The sequence below is a fragment of the Tachyglossus aculeatus genome, chromosome 1 (assembly GCF_015852505.1).
Source record: "Tachyglossus aculeatus isolate mTacAcu1 chromosome 1, mTacAcu1.pri, whole genome shotgun sequence".
Lineage (NCBI taxonomy): Eukaryota > Metazoa > Chordata > Mammalia > Monotremata > Tachyglossidae > Tachyglossus > Tachyglossus aculeatus.
In genome coordinates this window covers 121,500,027-121,524,660 of record NC_052066.1, presented here as the reverse complement: position 1 = coordinate 121,524,660, position 24,634 = coordinate 121,500,027, and the positions used below count along the sequence as shown (strand labels likewise).

At 43.3% G+C, this 24,634-nt stretch overlaps 1 protein-coding gene across 1 annotated transcript in view; it reads left to right on the top strand.

Annotated features, from left to right (window-relative positions):
• KCNQ5 (potassium voltage-gated channel subfamily Q member 5) overlaps positions 1-24,634 on the top strand; it is a 593,498-nt gene that overhangs the window by 551,687 nt on the left and 17,177 nt on the right. Inside the window, exon 11 of the mRNA XM_038743290.1 lies at positions 5,126-5,234. Coding sequence (XP_038599218.1) covers positions 5,126-5,234 — 109 coding nt within the window. The remainder of the gene's footprint in view (positions 1-5,125; positions 5,235-24,634) is intronic.

The following is a 24,634-nucleotide window of genomic DNA, read 5'->3' as shown; positions in this document are numbered from 1 at the left end:
GAGTACAATACAACAATAAACAGACACATTCCCTGCCCACAACGAGCTTATAGTCTAGTTCGGGAGCCTGCAATACAAAAAACAAGCTGAAGTAGGGCCAGGCAATTGTAGTAACAAATGCAGTGCAGCAAAGACAATTTTTACAGGCTCGTGATTCTGAAGCCTCGTCTTTAATCACACACTGATAAAAATCTCACCTGCAGTAGCATCACTGGTCTTTTCTAATAATAATAATGGTGGTATTTATTAAGCTCTTACTATGTGCTGAGCACTGTTCTAAGCGCTGGGTTGGGTACAAGGTTATCAGGTTGTCCCACGTGGGGCTCACAGTCTTAATCCCCATTTTACAGATGAGGTAACTGAGGCCCAGAGAAGTGAAATGACTTGCCCAAAGTCACACAGCTGACAAGTGGTGGTCAGGATTAGAACCCACAACGTCCGGCTCCCAAGCCCGTGCTCTTTCCACTAAGCCACACTGCTTCTCTATCCTGATGTGTGTTATATGAGAAGTAGAGTGGCCTAACCGGTGAAGTACAGGCCCGGGTGCCAGAAGGACCTGGGTTCTAATCCCAGCTCTGCCTCTTGTCTGCTGTGAGACCTTGGGTGAGTCACTTAGTTTCTCTGTGCCTCAGTTACTTTATCTGTAAAATAGGAATTAAGCCTGGGAGCCCTCTGTGGGTTGGAAAATGTGTGCAACCTGATTATCTTGTATCCAACCAAGCACTTGGTGCAGTGACTGGCACAAAGTGAGCCCTTAACAAATACCATTAAAAATGTTTGACTTTCTAATTCAAATTGCATTGGTAATTTTAGATATTGGAAATATCGTGCATCATCATCAATCGTATTTATTGAGCACTTACTATGTGCAGAGCACTGTACTAAGCGCTTGGAAAGTACAAATTGGCAACATATAGAGACAGTCCCTACCCAACAGTGGGCTCATGCATCTATGTCTCAGGAACAGTGTAATTGGGGCATCAGTAGGCTATTCTCTGAGGGAAATCAGAAGTGTGTTACCATCACCATCATCAACATTTATTTTGTGCCTGTTTTGTGCAGTGCAGTCATAGAATGCTATAAAAATTGGTTTCGCAGTTATTTTGCAACCACATATAGTAAAAGTAAATCTGCATAAAATTTACTTTACAAACCTTCGGCCCTCAGAGAAGAATTTTTTTCCTTTAAGATTTTCCTTCCGGTTGACAGTCCTAATGTCCTTAGCAGTGGTGTCTACAGAGACAATGACTTGACGTCACCTGAGGTCCCACCTCCAAAGCCACCGTTTGGCTAGGAGCTGGCTGACCAGGTGATGATTGACTACTGGCATTGCTCAGGTCAGTAGAGAAGCAAGCCCTCCCGCTCAGGGTCACACCTGGAGAGTTTCCAGTACTCTACCAGTCTCGACAATGGAAGGCAGAAGCAAGCAGAGGCATATCCACTCCATTCCTAGCTTGGGCAGTTGCTAGCGAGTGAAAGGCAATCTGCCACAAGTCACCTCTGCCAGGCAGCAGCGACATGGGGGAGAGACAAGGGTGGAGACTCAAGTTTACTGAGTGGAAGGGGGCAATGGTAATCATTCAATCGTATTTATTGAGCACTTACTGTGTGCAGAGCACTGTACTAAGTGCTCGGGAAGTACGAGTTGGCAACTTATAGAGACGGTCCCTACCCAACAACGGGCTCACAGTCTAATCGACTTCTGTATTTTTACCAAGAAAACTCTATGAATGCACTACCAGAACCATTGCAGGTGGAGGTGGGGTGTTCTGGGAGAGAAGTGTCCATGGTGTCACTGTGTATCAGATGACTTAACAGCATAAAACAAGATAAGAAGCAAGACCCTGTCACCAGCACATCTCTAGCCCTGGCCCATGCTACTCTCATGGACACCAATCCATGGCTTTCCCCTCCTCTCTGTCTCTCTCTCTCTCTCTTCCTCCACCCCTCCGTCTCTCACGCACGCACATGTCACCCACTGCCCACTGGAAGGGACTGAAATAGTTACCAACCCATCCTGATCCCAGACTGGATTGTAACATTCAGGTAACAGTAAAAGGGAAATAGTGTGACGTAATAAAGACTAGTGGAGCTGGGACTCAGTTGCCTCCCTCCTCTCCATCTGGGAAGGAGCTGGGTTTTAACCCTGGCTCTACCACTTGTCTACTGTGTGACCTTGGGCAAGGCACTTAACTTCCCTCTGCTCCATTTTCTCATTTGTAAAATGGGGATCAAATGCCTATTCCCCCTCGCCCTATGGGACAGGGACTGTGTCTGACCTAATTAGTTTGTATCTACCCCAGCACTTAGTGCATAGTTTGGTGCATCATATTATTATTAATAATAATAATAATGCAGTGTTTGGCGCTTAGTATTAGTAATAACAATAATAATAGTATTTATTCTGCACTTACTATGCTCTAGTTTCTAAGTGCTGGGGTAGACACAAGTTAATAAGTTTGGACACAGACCCTGTCCCATATGGAGCTCATAATCTAAATAGGAGCTCACATAGTAAATGCTTAATGACCTACTGTTGCTCAGTGGATAGAGCACAGGAGTCAGAAGGATTAGAACCCCAGCTCTGCCACTTGTCTAATGTGTGACCCTGGGCAAGTCACTTCACTTCTCAAATGTTACCTCATCTGTAAAATGGGGATAAAGACTGTAAGCCCCACGTGGGTCAACCTGATTACCTTGTAATTGTTGATGTGTCCAACCTGATTTTCTTGTATCTACCCCAGCCCTTAGTACAGTGCTTGGCACATAGTAAGTGCTTAACAAATACCATAAAAAACCGCAATTAGAATTATTTATTTAAGTGGCTACTGCCGTGAGTATTCCTACTAGATTTTCTTTAGCATCAGAGACTGAAAAACAAATGTAACAAAAGGAAGAAAAACATATGAAGCAGCTCTCCTTTCTTCCATTGCAAAGATAATCTCCACCACCATTGCAGTCAACCTTAGCAGCCTCTGTCACTGTAACCAGTGTTTTAAAGCAGTGAAAGTAGTTTCTATTTTCGTTATTCAGGAATCAGAGACAACATCCAGCTGTCTTATGAGAGTTTCATGTTGTTCATATTAGTCCACTGAGAAATTTAGCGTAAGCCAGGGTCGGGGGCGGCTGCTTCTGGCAACACCCATTCAGAAGAGAGGCAGAACAGGCAAGGGATTGACACAGTGTCTTAATTTAGGCCAGAGAACAAGCTGTCTTAAATTCATAAGAGTCCCCAAAGTAGGGTTACGTGGAGGAGGAGGAGGAAAAGAATGTGCCCGTCTCTCTCCTTGTCATAGCTCAAGGGTGCTAAAGGGCAAACATGCACAGACATCCCGGAGGCAATATCTCCTGCTCTTTGGGGATGATGGTGGGTTGGAAAATGTAGGTGTGACAACTCAGAAACCCTGCCATCAGTTCATCCACCACTGCTCCGTGGGCCTTCCACCATCTCTTGGGTCACCGTAAAGAGGCAAGTGACAAGAAGCAGTGTGAAAACAAAGAGGGCACACAGCCTCTGTGCTTCTCCAAATGAACCAAACAGAGAACAAGGAATGGAGCAAAGGAAAATTGTCTTCCTTTCCATCACTCCTAGAGGAGTTGTAGCAACCTAGGGGACACTAGATGATAGAATAAGAAGACTCTTCCACTTCAAGCTATATTCAGAATTTACTCATATAATTGGCCCGTGTTGGCTAATCATGGCCGAATGGGCAAAACCCGGGCCTGTAAGTCCTAGGACGTGGGTTCTAATCCCAGTTTTGCCATGGGTCTGCTGTGTGACCTTGGACAAGTCACTTCACTTCTCTGTGCCTCAATTCCCTCATCTGTAAAATGGGGACTAAGAATATGAGCCCCATGTGGGACAGGGACTGTGTCCAACCCGATTATCTTGCATCTACCCCTGTGCTTAGAACAGTGCTTGGCAAATAGTACGTGCTTAACAAATACTACTATTTTAATTATTATTGTTATTATTATTCATTTATGTTACATTTAAGATAGGGATGTGGCGATTATGTGGGTCATATAAGAATCACGAGGAGTAGGAGATAAAAGAGAAGAAGAAAAAAGGAAGAGGGGAGAAGACAAGAAAAAGGAGAGGAAGATACGAAGGCATGGAATTGCACCTCTTGCTTTCTTTGCACTCTCCTGAATGCTGCAATATAATAGACGCTTAATGAACTACCTCCCTTCCCACATTAGGCCCGTCATATTCTTACATTTTCACACTTCTGTTCCTCCTCTCCAACACACAGCAGTGTTCGCGAGGTGGCTTCCCCTACCACTCCACCATCCCCCCTTACTGTGTTTGCACATCCACACACACACCTCTCCTCCATGACAGTCTTAATAAATTGACGGCCCACCCCCTGCTGTGTTGTTCATTCTTTCCCTATTTTGCACCTCCTCCTTTCCCGGCTTGTTTAGCTATAATTGCGTACAATTATGTAATACAAGAAATCATCTTTGATTTCTCTCTCCAAAATCGGGGTGGGGCAATTTTCCAATGGAGGCAATTATGCAAGTAAATTTCCAGCTTTTATATTTTTAACGTCTACTAGTCCAGCAAATCCCTACAGTAAACTTGTGTCGAGTGCTTTTCCACATTAAATATTTGGGGGTTTTTTTATGGTCTTGTGTCTTTCATGAATACGTTTGTGCCACTATTATTCATCTAATACTCCCTGGGTCTAATATAGGATTCTGCACACATATGAGCATTCACTAAATGATGTTAGAGAACTGACCACCCCTACCCACCCCGTTTTAAAGGTTCAAGATTAGGGTAAAAAGTTTATTAATTGTCCAGTGTGCAAGGTATTAATTTTCTCATGCAACCTAAGAATATAATTTTGCCCCAACTTGCTTTGCTGCAAGCTACTTCCAATATCCTGCCTAACTACTCAGATTCTTTGATGTCAACTCACACAATAGGAATCTTCATGACAAATCTTCATGACATGAGAAATCAGGCACAAAAAAGATAATTTACCCAAATCAGACCTCACGCTTCTTTATTTTCATGCTCCCTATAGTAGACCTCACTGTTTCCATTCAAGAGAAAGGTAATAGAATGTTCACTTAATTGAAAATATTTGTAGCTTATATAATTTTTATATTGCAGCTGACACAGCTCTTGGAACAGATGATATGTATGATGAGAAAGGATGCCAGTGTGATGTGTCAGTAGAAGATCTCACCCCACCCCTTAAGACTGTCATTAGAGCCATCAGGTGAGTAAATAACACAGTAAAGTCATGTTTTAGAGATGTAACTAGTTACTTGCATTATTGTGGTGCTGTATTCTTTTTCCAGCATGTAAATTTGCCGGAATAATTTATCATGCTGTCAGCATGACTATTAAATATCGAAAAATTTTCTCCTAATACAAAATAATGTATCATTCAGAACTATTAAAGTTTATTATGCAAAGTCTCTTGTTTAAAGGTAGTTGAAAGGACTAAAAAGGAAGAAAAATATTTTAAGATTGGCTTATCATGTTTTCTTCATATACCAATATAAACGTTCACAAAATCTAATTTTAAGAGTTCTCTTTTTAACAACTCAGATATAACTTTTTTCTTTCTAAATCTTCAAAGGATGTGTAGTAGAGCATTCTCTAAAAATTACACACAACAGCTGAAACAATATTTTATAGCTATGAAAAAACTTGCAACTGACAATGCTGAAATACAACTGTTCAAGGTTTTTCTTGGCTATTATCCCTTTTTTATTAAAAAAAAAGGGCTTAGTCCTCCAAATCAGTGAGTGCCCTCATTTAGGAGCTAAATGAAATCAGTTAACAGCCTAAAAGGTGCTTTGTGTACATAGATTCTTCCTACCATTTCCTTGGTTTGGTGTGAATTTGTGTTTGTGAGGGAATACTGAGTGTAACTAAACTTTAGGTTAATAATGTTGGAAGTTTCTTAGGCTGATATTCTGCAGTAAGAAAAAGAGTGATGCTATTACAAGGGAGTGTTGGTAAGTGTGGAGAAGGAAAGGCAGACTGTGAGTGAAACTTTTGATGGGCCAGAGATATTTGGAATTGATTTCCAAAGCGTTCGTGTAAATATTATCATTTTAAATTAGTAACCACCGAAATGAGAGGCAACTGACTAGCAGCCTGCCTATTTTCTGTATGTACTTTTCTCTATGTATGTTTCCTGTTTTTAAAAATGACTGGTTTAAAATGTAGGTTCAGCCTTTGCTTGTCTTTACTGTGTTATGCAGACTACGTATGTTGGAGCTGACAATATAGGAAATATTCTCAATCACCTTTTGATTCAGATTTGGAATTGTTTTTATTCTCTCTTTCTGGCTCTGGAGAGCACAAAAGCAGGATCTGTGAAGAAAAAATAAATCTCTGCTCCTTTTTCCACCTCCTTGCATCCTCACTCTGAGCAAGTCTGCTGCATGCTTCTATTTAGGGAATCAGGCACCAGAAGCCCTGGCCTCCTTAGCTGCAAAAACGGTAGCCTCTAACTGAGATGTAATGGGAATCATTGGCAAAGAGTTGCTGCTTTTGGCCACACACCATCTTTGGGGAACCAAAATGTCCATATACTGGGAATTCTTGCTAAGGTCTGGTACCTGTGTATGGGGAGGAAAGGAGACCATTATCAACCTTCCCCAAAAAAAACACAGGCTAGGGATTGGAGCTTAATAAAAAGCTCCCACAATGTCCTAAACACAAGCTAGAAAGATTCATCTTCGTCTTTTCTGTATTTGCCCGAATTCTGTTAGCAAACACATAGGACATTTTTTTTAAGAGGGAATTATATCCCTCTTCATGATCAGGGGTAAGAAATGCTATGAGGCCATACCCTGGTTCCAAATGATTACAGTACGTAAAATCATCATCATCATCATCATCAATCATATTTATTGAGCGCTTACTATGTGCAGAGCACTGTACTAAGCACTTGGGAAGTACAAATTGGCAACATATAGAGACAGTCCCTACCCAACAGTGGGCTCACAGTCTAAAAGGGGGAGACAGAGAACAAAACCAAACATACTAACAAAATAAAATGAATAGAATAGATATGTACAAGTAAAATAAATAAATAAATAAATGGAGTAATAAATATGTACAAACATATATACATATATACAGGTATACGGTCACACGGTAAATACTGACATATCTCAGGATCTGAACACCCTGCCCGACGTTACATCCAGTCACTGCGGGAAAGACCATTCCTTCTTCACCTCTTCCTTTCCCTTCCCCAACTCCACCTCGCCGCCTCCCGATCAGTGACTTGCAGGCTGCTTTCTCCACTTCTGGTGGGCCTCAGAAGGGAGGCAGCACAGATGGGTTAAAATGGAAGGAGTGAGACCTTTCTCTCTTCAGCCCCAATTGTGTGCTGCCTTCATTGGGGAACAGGAGTGAGGAGTCTTGACTTGGTGGGAAACTGCCATCTCTTAACACAGCTGGAAATAGCCCTGGGCTAAAGAGCGACCCTGAGGCTTTAAGGTGACAGCAACCCACCAGGCATCTTCTCAGTTGCAAGGCAGAACTTGGAGTCTGAGTCAGTAGACTGACAAGAGGGAGCGTGATGGGGTCAAACTGAACAGTTTCTCTACTATCTCATAGGATGAGAAAGTAGACCAGGTCTCAGGTATAAGGCCATCCAGGTCATAACTGCCTTATGTTTTCCGGCCCTAATTCTACTGGAAATAGTGGTGGCAGCCTGAGGCTTAAGCCGAAGCAGTGAAAGTCCCTGGTTACAAAAAATTAAAAAATAGTAGGTAGGATGGTAGAATGGGGGGAACCTAGGCAGATGGGTGGAGGGGGATTGAGGCTCTCTTGTTCACCTAACACATCCAATCTGTCACCAAAAGCTGCCGGTCTCACCTCCACAACATTGCCAAGATCCGCCCTTTCCTCTTCATCCAAAACACTACCTTGCTGGTTCAATCTCTCATCCTATCCCGACTGGATTACTGCATCAGCCTCCTCTCTGATCTCCCATCCTCCTGTCTCTCCCCACTTCAATCTATACTTCACTCTGCAGCCCACATTATTTTTGTGCAAAAACACTCTGGGCATGTTACTCCCCTCCTCAAAAATCTCCAGTGCCTGCCTGTCAACCTAGGAATCAAGCAAAAACTCCTCACTCTCGGCTTCAAGGATCTCCATCACCTCCCTCCCTCCTACCTCACCTCCCTTCTCTCCTTCTACAGTCCAGCCCACACCCTCCACTCCTCTGCCACCACTCACCTTCTCACCAGGCCTCGTTCTCACCTGTCCTGCCATCGACCCCCTGCCCACCTCCTTCCCCTGGCCTGGAATACCCTCCATCCACACATCTGCCAAGCTAGCTCTCTTCCTCCCTTCAAAGCCCTACTGAGAGCTCACCTCCTCCAGGAGTCCTTCCCTGACTGAGCTCCCTTTTTCCTCTCCTCCTCCCCATCCCCCGCACCCTACCTCTTTCCCCTCCCCACAGCACTTGTATATATTTATACAGATTTATTACACTATTTATTTTACTTGTACATATTTACTATTCTATTAATTTTGTTAATGATGTGCATATAGCTTCTAGACTGTGAGCCCATTGTTGGGTAGGGACCATCTCTATATGTTGCCGACTTGTATTTCCCAAGCACTTAGTACAGTGTTCTGCACACAGTAAGCGCTCAATAGCTCAATAAATAAAATTGAATGAATGAATGAATGAATGAATGAGGAAATAGATGGAGGAGGCTTGGGGTAATGGGAGGAAGGAGCCTGATACACAGGTGGAGGTAACTATTTTGGAGTGCTCATGGACCAGGAAAGTGCCCAGGGATCAATAGAAAGGAAGGGATGGAGGGGGTGGGGGTGAGGAATGATCTGTAGGGAACTACAGCTTGGTGATCACATCAGAGCTGTTCCTGGAGCAGAAAACTAACAAGTTGAACTTATAACTAAGGGGAAATGGGTCCCATAGCATAATGGTTCACAATACATCCACATTTTCAAGGAATATGTTATGTACATATCTTGGATGTATTCAGTAGTCCCATATTTAGGATATTTATTGAGATTATTTCCAAAATGGATCATCTCCCTAAAGAAAAATTTAGGGTTCTATATATTTCCTTTAAGAACTACTATAGAGAGATTTCGAGGAATACATTAAATTGTTCCAAGAGTAGTTTTAAACTATTTGCCTAGGAAAGAGATGTTTCTTCCCTTTCAGTTACTCAAGAAATCAATTTCTGGATAAAAATGTAAAAGAGGAATCTCGTCTTTTGTCTCTACTGTACGTTGCAAGTGTTTCATATGTACTCTGCACAGAGCTGATGCTCAGTATGCACTGCTGACTGATACAAACTGTACTGCAGCACAAATAATCTGCACTGAATTTTATGCATTTGCTTTTCTCTGCTAGGAGTTGGTCTCCAAGTCTCCAAGAGACCAACTCTACAACCAGTGTTACAATCGATCAGTAATTAAATTACTATGTTCTAAGTGCCTACTGTGTGCAGGGCACTCTATACTAAGCACCTGGTAGAGTACAATAGAGGTAAATAACATGATCCCTACTGTCAAGTAGCTTCGTATCTATTGTCTCATAACGTTTGTTCCAAATGTAAAATCATATGGGAATAGTGTAGAACAATTTAAGGGGATCAAAAATAATAAGCAGTGTGGGTAATTACACTAAAATCGCTAAGTGGTATTTATTGAGATCATATTGTGTGCATAGCATACTACTGATTGGGAATGTACACGATTGAGTTGGTAGACATGAACCCTGCCCTCAAAGATTTTACATTCTAGCGCAGGAGAGAGATATTAAAATATAGATTAGTGAAGCATCAAAGACTTAAGATCGGCACAGTAGTGCTGTGGATGAGGATGGGATATTAAAGTAATCAAGGAGTACAGACCCAAGTTCATAAATGACACCGAAGGGAGGGCAAATAGGGTAGGGAAATGAAGGGTTAGTCAGGGAATGCCTCTTGGGGGAGATACGATTATAGTAGGGCTTTCAAGATGGGGAGAGTGGTGATCTGTCAGCTGCAGTGGGGAGGGAGTTCCAGGCCAGAGGCAGGACATGGGCAATGGATCGACACAAGAGAGGTGAGCTACATTGAGTAAACTGAAGTTAAAGGAGGGAAGTGTGCAGGCTGAGCTGTAATGGAAGATCAGCAACATAAGGTTGGAGGGTCAGAGCTGAGTGAATGCTTTAAAGCTGATGGTAAGGAGTTTCTGTTTGATGCAGAGGTGGATGGGCAACCACTGGAGGTTTTTGAAACATGGACTGAATGCTTTTTTTTCAGAAAAATGATCCAGGTAGCAGAGTGAAGTGGAGACAGGAGAGACAGGAGGTAGGGAGCTCAATCAGGAGGCAGCAGTTGAAGTGAGATATATGATAAGTTTTTGAACCAGCATAATAAATACATCAAGCAAAAGAAGAGAGGATTCTAAAGGAGGAATGACAAGAGTATGTTTTCTCTCATGAACTGGAGAATGTTTATTTTTTCATCAATTTTTCGTCATATAAATTTCCTGAAAGTGCAAAGATTTAAAGAGAGACAGCCAAGTACATAAAAATTTTGAATTGCATGCCAAAAGGCTTAAACTCTGTTCCAATGCTGTATCTACATTTACATATTTTTTACCTGAAACTTATCCTGTCTTTACCCTCATTTCTCCATCATCAGCTTCTCCCGTGAATAATTTCATTTTCTTTCAGTCAGTGGTATGTATTGAGCACTTAGTGTGCAAAGCACTATATTAAGCACTTGGGAGAGTTCAGTACAACGGAGTGGGTAGACATGTTCCCTACCCACCAGAACCTAAGAGGGGGAGACAGGGTGGATTTTAGCCATGTTGTGAAGGTAGAACTGACAGGTTTTGGTGACAGATTGAGACTGTGAGTCCATTGTTGGGTAGAGATTGTCTCTGTTGCCAAATTGTACTTTCCAAGTGCTTAGTACAGTGCTCTGCACACAGTAAGCTCTCAATAAATACAACTGAATGAATGAATGAATGAATATGTGGGTTGAATGAGAGAAACGAGTTGAAGATAATGCCGAGGTTATAAGATTGTGAGAAAGGCAGGGTAGTGATACTGTCTACAGTGATGAGAAAGTCAGTAACAGTTAGTAGACACATTTCCTGCCGAGCTTACGGTTTACAGTAAGGGGTTACAGTTTAGAGAACATGTTAACTTTGAGCTGTCAGGGGTACATCCAGGTAGAGGTGTCATGCAGGCAAGAGGAAATGTGTGACTTCAAAGAAGGAGAAAGTCGGGATTGGAGAGGAAGATTTGGGAATCAATCCCATAGAGATGGTAGTTGAAGCCAAGGTAACACATAAATTCTCCAAGGGAGTTGGTGTACATGGAGAATAGAGGGGGACCTAGAACTGAGCCTTGAGGGACTCCCACAGTTAGAGGGTGGGAGGTAGAGGAGGAGCCTGGAAAAGAGACTGAGAATGGGCAGCCAGACAGAGGCCTTGCCATATTTTTCTGTTGCATCTTTTCTTGCCACTCTGCACTCTGAGGATACCTTTACCATGCATGGCAAGTGAAACAGTCATTAGCACTAAAGTATCTGGCCCTTAAACTGGATGCTTTTGAAGAAATACTCCACAAATAAGGAAGGGTACATCACATGCATTTTTAGAAATGTGCAACTGGCTATTGTAGCCAGTTTTCATTTTTTATACTCTTTGGAAAGTAATGACTCTTCACCTGCAAATCACTGTTAAAAAAAAAATTGAACTAAAAAAGTAAACATTGGAAAGTTCACTTTCCAGTGGCTTTTCCCTATTGGTTTCAAACAGCTTCATGTATCCCGTATCCTAAGAAAACCCTCTCAACTCCACTGCAGTTATCAGTTATTGCCCCATCTCGTTCCCACCATTCCTCTCCAAACTCCTTGAGCAAGCTGTCTAAACCCACTGCCTCCATTTCCTCCCTTGTGATTCTCTCCTTGACCCTCTACATTGTGGCTTTCTCCTTCACTCCATGGAGCTACCCTCTCTAAGGTCACCAGTGACCTCCTCCTTGCCAATTCCAGTGACCTCTACTCCATCCTAATCCTCCTTGACCTCTCCCCTTTCATTCATTCATTCAATTGTATTTCTTGAGCGCTTACTGTGTGCAGAGCACTGTACTAAGCACTTGGGAAGTACAAGTCGGCAACATATAGAGACGGTCCCTACCCAACAATGGACTCACAGTCTAGAAGGGGGACACAGACAACAAAACAAAACATGTAGACAGGTGTCAAAATCGTCGGAACAAATAGAATTAGAGCTATATGCACATCATTAACAAAATAAATAGAATAGTAAATATGTACAAGTAAAATAGAGTAATAAATCTGTACAAATATATATACAAGTGCTGTGGGGAGGGGAAGGAGGTAGGGTGGGGGGGATGGGGAAGAGGAGAGGGAAAAGGGGGCTCAATCTGGGAAGGCTTCTAACCATATCCTGCCTTGATTACTGCATCTGCCTCCTCGCTGACCCTCCTGCCTCCTGCCTCTCCCCATTCCATCCCTACTGCCACTTTGCTACCCAGATCATTTTTCTACAAAAATATTCTTTCCATGTCTCCCCACTCCTCAAGAATGTCCAGTGGCTACCCATCCACCTCCACCTCAAAAAAACTTCTAACCCTAGGCTTTGGAGCACTCAATCAGCTCACCCCCTCCTACCTTGCTACTACTTCACTACTACAACCCAGCCCACACACTTTGATTGTCTAACACCGAACTACTCGCTGTACCTCGCTCTAATTCATCTTACTGCCGACCCCTTGCCCATGTTCTTTCTCTGGCCTGGAACTCCTTCCCCCTTAATATCCAACATAGCACTACCCTCCCCACCTTCAAAGCCTTATTAAAATTGGATCTCCTCCAACAGGCCTTCTCCGGCTATGGCCTCACTTCTCCTACTCCCTCTTCCTTCTGTGTCACCAGTGCACTTGGGTCTGTACCCTTTAAGCACTTGATATTCACCTCATCCTCACCACTACAGCACTTATGTTCACTCATTCATTCAATCGTATTTATTGAGTGCTTACTGTGTGCAGAGCACTGTACTAAGTGCTTGGGAAGTACAAGTTGGCAACATATAGAGACAGTCCCTACCCAACAGCGGGCTCAGAGTCTAACAGGGGGAGACAGACAACAAAACATATTAACAAAGTAAAATAAATAGAATAAATATGTACAAGTAAAATAAATAATTAGAGTAATAAATATGTACAAACATATATACAGGACATATATAAAGATCAATCAGGTTGGACACAGTCCTTGTCCCTCATGGGGCTCACCGTCCTAATCCCCATTTTACAGATGAGGCACAGAGAGTTTAAGTGACATCATCCCCCGGGCCTGGAATGCCCTCCCTCTGCCCATCCGCCAAGCTAGCTCTCTTCCTCCCTTCAAGGTCCTACTGAGAGCTCACCTCCTCCAGGAGGCCTTCCCAGACTGAGCCCCTTCCTTCCTCTCCCCCTCGTCCCTCTCTCCATCCCCCCATCTTACCTCCTTCCCTTCCCCACAGCACCTGTATATATGTATATATGTTTGTACATATTTATTACTCTATTTATTTTACTTGTACATATCTATTCTATTTATTTTATTTTGTTAGTATGTTTGGTTTTGTTCTCTGTCTCCCCCTTTTAGACTGTGAGCCCACTGTTGGGTAGGGACTGTCTCTATATGTTGCCAACTTGTACTTCCCAAGCGCTTAGTACAGTGCTCTGCACAAAGTAAGCGCTCAAGAAATACAATTGATTGATTGATTGATTGATTGATTGATTGACCTGCCCCAGGTCACAGCTGACAAGAGGCAAAGCCAGGACCAGAACCCAGGTCCTTCCAACTCCCCAGCCCATGCTCTATCCACTAGGCCACGCTACCGCCAAGGCCAGTGTGCATGCGTATATTGGCACTTCCATGTGTGGTGAGCGAGAGTGACTCCATTTTGTACCATTTGACTCCGGGAGCAACAAGGCCAACAGCGCTTAGAACAGTGCCAGTGCTTAGAACAGTGCTTTGCACATAGTAAGCGCTTAATAAATGCCATCATCATCATATCTGTAATTTACATATGCACATCTGTAATTTACTTTAATGTCTGTCTCCCTGTCTAGATTGTAAGCTTTTTGTGGACAAGGAACGTGTCAACCAACTCTGTTGTAGTCTCCCAATCCCTTAATGCAGTGCTACGCACACAGCAAATGATCAATAAATACCATTGATTGATTGATGAGAAGTAGCATGACATAGAGCCTAGGAGTCAGAAGGTCATGGGTTCTAGTCCCAGCTCTGCCATTTGTCTGCTGTGTGACCTTGGACAAGTCACTTCACTTCTCTGTGCCTCAGTGACCTCATCTGTAAAATGGGGATTGAGACTGTGAGCCCCAAGTGGGACCGGGACCGTGAACAATCCAATTTGTTGTATCCACCCCAGCACTTAGTACAGTGCCTGGCACATAGTAAGCGCTTAACAAATATCACAATTTTTATTATTAATGTTAACTAAGTCTACTATATGAATACTAAAGCTCTCTGATATGGAAATACTTTAAAAGTCTTTTAGAGGCCTGCTCAACTCCAAATAATTCTGCTTCTAACATGGATAGAATGTTATTGCTTCTTTCTGAATCAACTTATCTGTGGCACAATTTTGTCTTGACCGCCCATTACACTACTATTAATGTTGTAGAATGGTCTTAATTTGCAATATTGTATATCACTTCTTTTGCTGTTTGAAAACTGACCACGTCCTTATTTGCTATGATTAATTAGTAAATGAAAACAAACAATAATGATATGCATAGTTATTTACATTTGTCTGGATCTACCACAAATGCCACATTTAACTTCTATGGAAGTTCCAACAGTAATAATTCTGGTATTTGTTTCGTGCTTACTATGTGCCAAGCACTGTGCTGTGGAATAAATATGAGATAATCGGGTCAGACATGGGCCCACATGGTTTTCGCCGTCAAAGAAGGAGGGAGAACAGGTATTGAATCCGCATTTTACGGATGAGGTAACTGAGACACGGATAAGTTCAGTGGCTTGCCCAGGGTCATAAAGCAGGCAAGTGACAGAGCCGGAATTAGGATCCAGGTCCACTGAGACCCAGGCCCAAGCTCTTACCACTGGGCCACACTGCCTCTCGATGACCCGTATTGATTATGAAATTGATTATGAAATGTAAAGAGAGGATCACAGCAGTAAGGCCTTAGAGCATAGTCTGCCCATAAGCACTGAAGCAAATGTTGGTTGAATCACATCTTCATTCAGGCGGACGGGTGAGGAGAATCGAACGGGCCATCTGAAGAGTTACTTAGTGAGCCGAAATATGGGAACCATAAACAGGGTGGACAGAAGACATGCTTCAAAAAAACACGGTAAAATGAAACCTTGAATAACCTGGCATAGCCACTTGAAAGAAAGCAGCAGTAGATGAATCACCCTGGCAAACTGCAAGTAAAGATTGGGTGAATGTCACAGAACTGTCTTGGATCACGAATGCGGGAGTCGGAAATCAAAACCGCACCTGGCGCCGGGAGCAGAAAATGCCCTAGTGCAACAGAGGGAGGGAAGGTCAGGTACCCGTCAGTCTTATCAGACACATTCTCACACCCTAATGAAAAGTTCACCAATAGTAACTTGATGCTCAAACCTGAAGGGCCTCTTTAGTTTTATGACTTCAGTTAAAGCATTTATCCAGAGAATGTAACATATCTTATAAAGGATAAACTACCCAAATTAAAAGCCATTAGTGGTAATGCATATATTGAGGAGCTGTTGTGTGGAAAACAGAGGTGAGGGCTCTCTGCAGCTCAGAATCAATCAATCAATCAATCGATCATATTTATTGTGCGCTTACTGTGTGCAGAGCACTGTACTAAGCAAAAAGGAAGTGACAGGCATGGCCACAGCACGGTCACAACCGGTCCTGAAGGTGGAGGAGGCCTCGTGACGTTTCTCCATCTCCGTCCTGTCATGGTGGAGCAGAGGAAATCCTGGTGCTGTTGGAGCAGGGCAGCTTTTTTAATGATGGCATTTATTAAGCGCTTACTATGTGCAAAGCACTGTTCTAAGCGCTGGGGAGGTTACAAGGTGATCAGGTTGTCCCACGGGGGCTCACAGTCTTAATCCCCATTTTACAGATGAGGGAACTGTGGCACAGAGAAGTGAAGTGACTTGCCCAAAGTCACACAGCTGACAACTGGCAGAGTGGGGATTTGAACCCGTGACCTCTGACTCCAAAGCCCGGGCTCTTTCCACTGAGCCATGCTGCTTCTTTTTTCCCAGACTCTTGTCTGGTGGAGAAGGGACAGGCAGCATTTCTTGCTGCGACTGCTACTTCCAGAGCAGATCAATCAGTGATATTTGTTGAGCACTTACAATGTGCAGTACACTGTACTAAGCGCTTGGGAGAGTATGATACAATACAAGAGCACTGGCAGACATGTACCCATAATGGGCTTACACTCTAGAGGCCAACACAGCAGATGCTGGGCACTGCGGTCCCCGAGAACCTGCTGTCATCTCTGGAGCGGGAAGGGAATTAGCATGCTCTCCAGAGCTAAGACTTTCATATTATCCGTTCCTTCCGCCCCCTCATCTTCCTCCCAGCTATTCCCACAACAAGATTTCGACTTAGATCTTGCGCAGATATATTAGAGAAGGTCAAAATGTTGTAATCCTTGGAACCACTGAAGATTGGGGATTCTTAGGAATTTTAGATATATTGCACCTCAGGTTATGGTCTGAGAATGCTGTAAGCCTTAACAGATCATTTATAGGCCCCTTGCAGGTTGTACAGCTATCTATTCGTAATGTATGTACATATACTTTATAGAATATTTAACAAATGTATGCGGCAATAATAGCACTTCTGCATTGTCTATTCACTTGAATCTGGACTCTTTAAGCACTTGCTATTTCCCCCAGCTTCACAGAATTTATGTTCATATCCATAATTTATATTATCGTCTGTCCCCCATAGACAGTTAAACTTGCTGTGGGCAGGGAATATAATAATAATAATCATGTTGGTATTTATTAAGCGCTTACTATGTGCAAAGCACTGTTCTAAGCGCTGGGGTAGATACAAGGTAATCAGGTTGTCCCACGTGGGGCTCACAGTCTTCATCCCCATTTTACAGAAGAGGGAACTGAGGCCCAGAGAAGTTAAGTGACTTGCCCAAAGTCACACAGCTGACAAGTGGTGGAGCCAGGATTTGAACCCACGACCTCTGACTCCAAAGCTCATGCTCTTTCCACTGAGCCACGCTGCTTCTCTATGCCTACCAATCTGTTGTACTGTACTCTCCCAAGAGCTTTGTAAAGTGCTCTGCCCACAGTAAGCACTCAATATATACCACTGATTGATTAACTGGTGAGTACTTGCCTAGACAGAATAGAGGGGGCAAAAAATATATTCTCAGTTTCATTCTGTGCAAAATAGTAGATCTTGGATATTTGCATATTTAATGTATGAAGATTTTAGACTTTTTACTTAAAGCCATGAAGAATGATAAGAATCTGAATCAATCAGTCAGTAGTATTTAGTTTTGGTGCAATGTGGCCCAGTGGAAAGAGCATGGGCCTAAAAGTCAGAGGACTTGGGTTCTAATACCAGTTCTGCCACTCACCTGCTCTGTGGTATTGGGCGAGTTACTTAATTTCTCTGTGCCTCAGTTCCTTCATCTGTAAAATGGAGATGTAGTAACTGTTTTTATTCCTACATAGACTGTGAGCCCCATGTGGGACAGGAACTGCTTCCATTCTAATAATCTTGTATCCACCCCAGCACTTAGTGCAGTGCATAGTGTGTGCTTAACAAATACCTCAATTATTATTATTTACTGAGCACAAGCATTGTATTAAACACCTGAGAGAGTACTATAACATTACAAGACATGATCCATTCCCTCTAAGGAATTAGAATCTGGTAGGAGAGAATAACACTAAAATAAATTAGAAATAGGAGGAAGTATTGGAGAATAAAGATAAGTGCATAATCCTGTGGGGTGGTAGCATCCAGGTGGCTCAGAAGTATAGAAATGGCATTTTTTTAATGGCATTTGTTAAGCACTTACTATGTGCGAAGCACTGTTCTAAGGTGATCAGGTTGTCCCACGTGGGGTTCACAGTTGTAATCCCCATTTTACAGATGAGGTAACTGAGGCACAGAGCAGTTAAGTGACTTGCCCAAAGTCACACAGCTGACAGTTGGGAATTGAGGAACTTAATCAATCAATCATATTTATTGAGCACTGACTGTGCATTGCGCTGTAATCCGACTCTGTTATATTGTATTCTCTCATGTGCTTATTACAGCACATGAGAGAATACAATATAACAGAGTCGGTAGACATGTTCCCTGCCCACAACAAGCTTCAATCCAGAGGGGGAGATAGACATTAATATAAATAAATAAATTACTCATATGTGCATAAGTGCCATGGGGCTGAGGGAGAGGTGAGTAAAGGATGCAAATCCAAGTGCAAGGGCAAACCAGAAGGGAGTGGGAGAAGAGGAATTCCCGGGGGACCTAGTCGGGAAAGACCTCTTGGAGTAGATGTGCCCTTAAGATGTCTTTGAAGGTGGGGAGAGTGGATCGTCTTTCGGATATGAAGAGGGAAGGCATTCCTGGCCAGAGGTAGGATGTGGCCCAGAGGTCGGCAGCGAGATAGAGGAGATGGAGGAATAGTGAGTAGAGGGAATAGGAAGTAGGGAGATTAGCAATCAGTAGGAAAGGTCTTCCACAGGGGTGAGCGTGCCCACTCCTTCCCTGCCCAGTTTGGCTTGCTTTCATGGAAACCTGGCAGAAGGGATGGGAGGAGGTAGGAGGGAGAGGAGGCTGGAGAAAGGGTTCCCCCTACCACCTGGTAAGGAGGATCAATCAATCAATCATATTTATTGAGCTCTTCCTGTGTGCAGGGCACTGTACTAAGCGCTTGGGAGAGTACAACACAATATAAGCGACACATTCCCTGCCCACAGTGAGCTTACAGTCTAAAGGGAGCTCCCAGTTGTTTTCCAGGCTGAGGGGAGCTGTGTCTTCCCAGCAGTGGACAAGGAGTAGAGCTGGAGCAGACCAGCTACATCTTGACCAAAATGCTGTGAGGGGGAAACTCCCCCCTCCTGACTGTAAACTCATTGTGGGCAGGGAATGAATCTGTTATATTGTTATATTTTACTCTCCCAAGCGCTTAGTACAGTGCTCTGTACACAGTAAGCGCTCAATAAATACTGAATGACTGACTGACCGTCTGCTGGCACTGCCCTGACCATTCCAAGGTGTGTGTGTGCCCGGGCTCGAGAGCTGCACGGGCTCATAATAATGATGGTGTTTGCTAAGCACTTAGTATGTGCCAAGCAGTGTTCTAAGCGCTGGGGTAGATACAAGGTAATCAGGTTGTTCCAGGTGGGGCTTACAATCCCCATTTTACAGATGAGGTAACTGAGGCACAGAGAAGTGAATTGACTTGCCCAAAGTAACCCAGCTGACGAGTGAGAGAGCCAGGATTAGATCCCAGGACCTCTGGCTCCCAAGCCACGCCAAGAGGAAGAGCCAGGGCTTGCGACCTCTGATCAGTGAGATAGATTTATGTTTTATGGAGCGTTCTTTTGCCTCTAACACTGTCAATCAAAATCTCTCACAAAAGCCATCTTTAACTCATCCACACCTCCTCCCTCCCCGTCCCCGACAATCACCCAGTTGGCCATTTCAAGCACAACATATAGAGAGGCTACTCCCCTCTACGAGGTTGCTTCCTTAATGTCTGTGAATGTACTTAGAGTTTATAAGTTTGATTTTGCTATTTTTTTTTCCCTTAGAATGCGTTGAGCACAGGCGCTGGAGAAGCTGCAGTAAGTGGCTTATTGGCCCTAGAAACCGACTGAGGTTTAGGATGAATCTTGTTCGCCCTCATGTGGTGCAATGGCTTTACTTTGTTTTATTCCACCCTCCATTTCCCGGTGAACACAGAATAAACTTCGTTTTTATGGGATTTGTTAAACGCTCACCGTGTGTCAGGAACTGCTTTAAGCGCTGAGGTAGATACGAGATAATCAGGTTGAATATAGTTCCTGTCGCACATAAGGCTCACAGTTTTAAGGCAGAGGGAAACTTTCCTATTCCTGGAAAACAACTTTCTGTCCCTTCTATAGATTTAAAAAAAAAACAGACATCAGAGGGAGTCTCCCTTGGAATAATTTGAAATTCAGTTCAGCATAATTATATGGGATTCATTTTAGACTGTGAGCCCACTGTTGGGTAGGAACTGTCTCTATATGTTGCCAACTTGTACTTCCCACGCTCTTAGTACAGTGCTCTGCACACAGTAAGCGCTCAATAAATACGATTGATGATGACGATTTGTTGCCGCACAAAAATCACCCTAAATTCTACTCGATGTCTTTCAGTCGATCGGTCAGAGGTATTTTTTTTTTTGATGGCATTTATTAAGCGCTTACTATGTGCAAAGCACTGTTCTAAGCGCTGGGGAGGTTACAAGGTGATCAGGTTGTCCCACGAGGGGCTCGCAGTCTTAATCCCCATTTTACAGATGAGGTAACTGAGGCACAGAGAAGTGAAGTGACTTGCCCAAAGTCACACAGCTGGCAAGTGGCAGAGCCGGGATTTGAACCCATGACCTCTGACTCCAAAGCCCGGGCTCTTTCCACTGAGCCACGCTGTGAGGGCTTACTGTGTTCTGAGCACAGAACTAAGTGCTTAGGAGAGTACAGTAGAGCATAATTGGTAGACATGAACCCTACCTTCAAGGAACTGATAACCTAGTGGAAGAAACAAACGTTAAAATTAATTACAGATAGGGGAAGCTCCGAAATAGCAGTGTGGCTCAGTGGAAAGAGCCTGAGTTTGGGAGTCAGAGGTCATGGGTTCTAATCCTGGCTCCACCACTTGTCAGCTGCGTGACTTTGGGCAAGTCACTTCACTTCTCTGGGCCTCAGTTACCTCATCTGTAAAATGGGGATTAAGGCTATGAGCCCCACGTGGGAGAACCTGATCACCTTGTATTCCTCCCAGCGTTTAGAACAGTGCTTGGCACGTAGACAGCGCTTAACAAAAGCCATCATTATTATTATAAAGCTATGTACATTAAGTGCTGAAGTGTGGGGTTGGGGTGAGTATCAAGGGGCTTAAGGGGTAAATGCACAGATGACAAAAAAGGGAAGGAGAATAGCATAAGGAAATGAGGGGCTAATCAGGGGAGGCTTCTTGGAGGTGATATGAGAGATTGGTGGTCTGCCAGATATGAAGGGGGGAAGGAGTCCCAAGACAGAAGGAAGACCTGAGCACAGAATCAGTAGCAAGAGACAAGATCAAGATGATAGAGGACCAGAGTGTACAGGCTGGGTTAAGTGGGATATGAGGGAGGTTAAAGAGGAGAGGAGAGTTGACTGAATACCTTAATGCTAACCATCTTGCTGTACCTCATTCTCATTTGTCTCACCACCGATCCCTCGCCCACATCCTCCCTCTGGCCTGGAACACCCTTCCTCCTCAAATCCAACAGACAATTACTCTCCCACCACTTCAAAGCCTTACTGAAGGCACATCTCCTCCAAGAGGCCTTCCCTAACTAAGCCCTCCTTTCTTCTTCTACTCCCTTCTGCATCTCCTTGCATCTCCCTGACTTGCTCCCTTTATTCATTTCTCCTCCCAACCCCTCAGCACTTGCGTACATATCTGTAATTTATTATATTGGTCTCTGTCTCCCCCTCTAGACTGTAAGCTCGCTGCAGACAGGGAATATGTCTGTTTATCTTATATTGTACTCTCCCAAGTGCTTAGTACAGTGCTCTGCACACAGTAAATGCTTAAAATAGGATTCAATGAATGAATTAATTAATTAAAGTCGATTATGAGTTTCCATTTGATGCGGAGATACATGGGCCCCTTCCTTCCTCTCCCCCTCGTCCCCCTCTCCATCCCCCCATCTTACCTCCTTCCCTTCCCCACAACACCTGTATATATGTATATATGTATATATGTTTGTACATATTTATTACTCTATTAATTTATTTTACTTGTACATATCTATTCTATTTATTTTATTTTGTTAGTATGTTTGGTTTTGTTCTCTGTCTCCCCCTTTTAGACTGTGAGCCCACTGTTGGGTAGGGACTGTCTCTATATGTTGCCAACTTGTACTTCCCAAGCGCTTAGTACAGTGCTCTGCACACAGTAAGCGCTCAATAAATACGATTGATGATGATGATGATGATGGGCAACCATTAGAAGTTTTTGAGGAGTGGGATATGTGCACAAAATGATCTGTGTTACAGAGTGAAGTATTGAGAGAATTGGGGAGAGTCTGGAGGCAAGGAGATGAGCGAGGAAGTCAGTGCTGTGGTTGAGGATGGATATTAAAAGTGCTTGGACTAGCTGGATAGCAGTCTGGATGGAGAGGAAGGGGTGGATTCTAGAGATGTTATGAAAGAAGAACTAACAGGATTTGATAGACTGAAAATGTAGGTTGAACGAGTGAGATTAGTCAAAGATAATGCCAAGGTTAAGGGCTCATGAGGCAGGGAGGGTGGTGGTGTTGTCTTCAGTCGGTGGGGTGGAGACGGTTTGGGTGGGAAGATGAGAAGTTCTGTTTTGGGCATGTTAAGTTTGAGTTGTCGAGAGACATCCAAGTAGAGATGTCCTGAAGGCAGGAGGAAATGTGAGACTGCAGAAAAGGGGAGACTCATTCTAATAGAGATGGTCATTGAAGCCATGTGAGCCATGTGAGGGAGTGGGCATACATGGAGAATAGAAGGGGACCCAGAACTGAGCCTGAAGCCTAAAGTACACCCAAAGTTAGAGGCCGGGAGGCACTTGGATCATAGGCATTTGGGCATTTGATATTCGCCCCACTCTCAACCCCACAGAACTTAAATACATATCTTAAAATTACATATTATAAATGATTTATTTATATTAATTTCTGGCTCCCCTCTAGACTAAACTCATCGTGGGCAGGGAACATGTTTCCCAACTCTGTTGTAGTCTACCAAGCACTTAGTGCAGCGCCCTGTACATAGTAAGTGCTCAATAAATACCATTAGTTGATCGATAGGCAGAAGATGAGCCTGTGAAAGAGACGGAGATGGAAAGGGGGGAGAGTTAGGAAGAGAACCAGGAGAGGACAGTGTCAATGAAACCAAGGTTAGATAACATTTCCAGGAGAAGGAGGTGGTTCACAGTGTCGAAAGCAGCTGAGAGGGCTATAGGGATTAGGATGGAGTAGAGTCTGTTGGATTTGTCAAGAAGGTCATTGGTAAGACTGTTTCCATGGAATGGAGAGTGTGGAAGGCAAATTGAAGGGAGTAAAGGAGGGGATCGGAAGACAGAAAGTGGAGACAGCAGGTGTAAACAACTCGATTGAGGAGTTTGGAGAGAAATGGTAGGAGGAAGATGGGGCAATAACTGGAGAATGCAGTGGGGTCAAGGGATTTTTTTTTTAGGATAGTGGAGACATGACCATATTTGAAACCAATGAGGAAAGAGTCATTGGAGAGTGAGGGTTGAAGAGGGGAGGTTAGGGAAGGAAGAATTGAGGGGGCTTCAGTTTCCTTCAAACTTCGGGAGAATTGAGCTTTTTGTTACATAGAAGCATTAAAATTTAATTTAGTGAAAAGACCGACCAACAAAACCACAATAATCTAAAGTTCTTCTAGACTGTGAGCCCGTTGTTGGGTAGGGACCGTCTCTATAAGTTGCTAACTTGTACTTCCCAAGTGCTTAGTACACTGCTCTGCACACAGTAAGCACTCAATAAATATGATTGAATGAAGGAAATGAATAATGTTTCTTACTGAATCTGACTTCCACAATTGTGTTTGAAGACCCTTGCAATCTGTAGATATAGTGAAGTGGGTGGCAGTCAAGAGAGAATCTTTCAGTTTGGCTCATTTGATTTTGCAGCATAAAGCCCAGGCCTAGACCCGATAATCAGTCTGTGGCCAGAGCACTGTACTAAACGCTTGGGAGAGTACAGTACAACAGGGTTGGAAGAGGCGTTCCCTGCCCACAGCAAGTTTACAGTCTAGAGGGGGAGACAGACATTAATATGAATAAATGAATTACAGATATATACATAAGTGATGTGGGGCAGAGGGAATATCAAGTTAATATCAACTACTTTCTAATCCCTTGCCTCTCTCAACCAATCAATAAATTAATATATTTATCAAGTACTTACTCTATGCAGAGTACAGTACTAAGCACTTGAGAGAGAACAGTAGAGGTAGCAAACATGATCCCTCCCCTCAAGGAGCTTGCATTCCTGTGGGGGAAGCACTAAAATCAATTACTGGTAGGCAGAATATATATGTATGTACATATATATATATGTCTGTAAATGCAATGAAAGTGGTGTGAGTATCCAGTGCTGAAAGTGGCAATTGGGGAGAAATTAATAATAATAATAATGGTGTTTATTAAGTGCTTACTATGTGCCAAGCACTGTTCTAGCACTGGGGTAGATGCAAGGTAATCAGGTTGTCCAACGTGGGGCTCAACTATCTCTATATGTTGCCAACTTGTACTTCCCAAGCACTTAGTACAGTGCTCTGCACACAGTAAGCGCTCAATAAATACAACTGATTGATTGATTGATTGATTAAT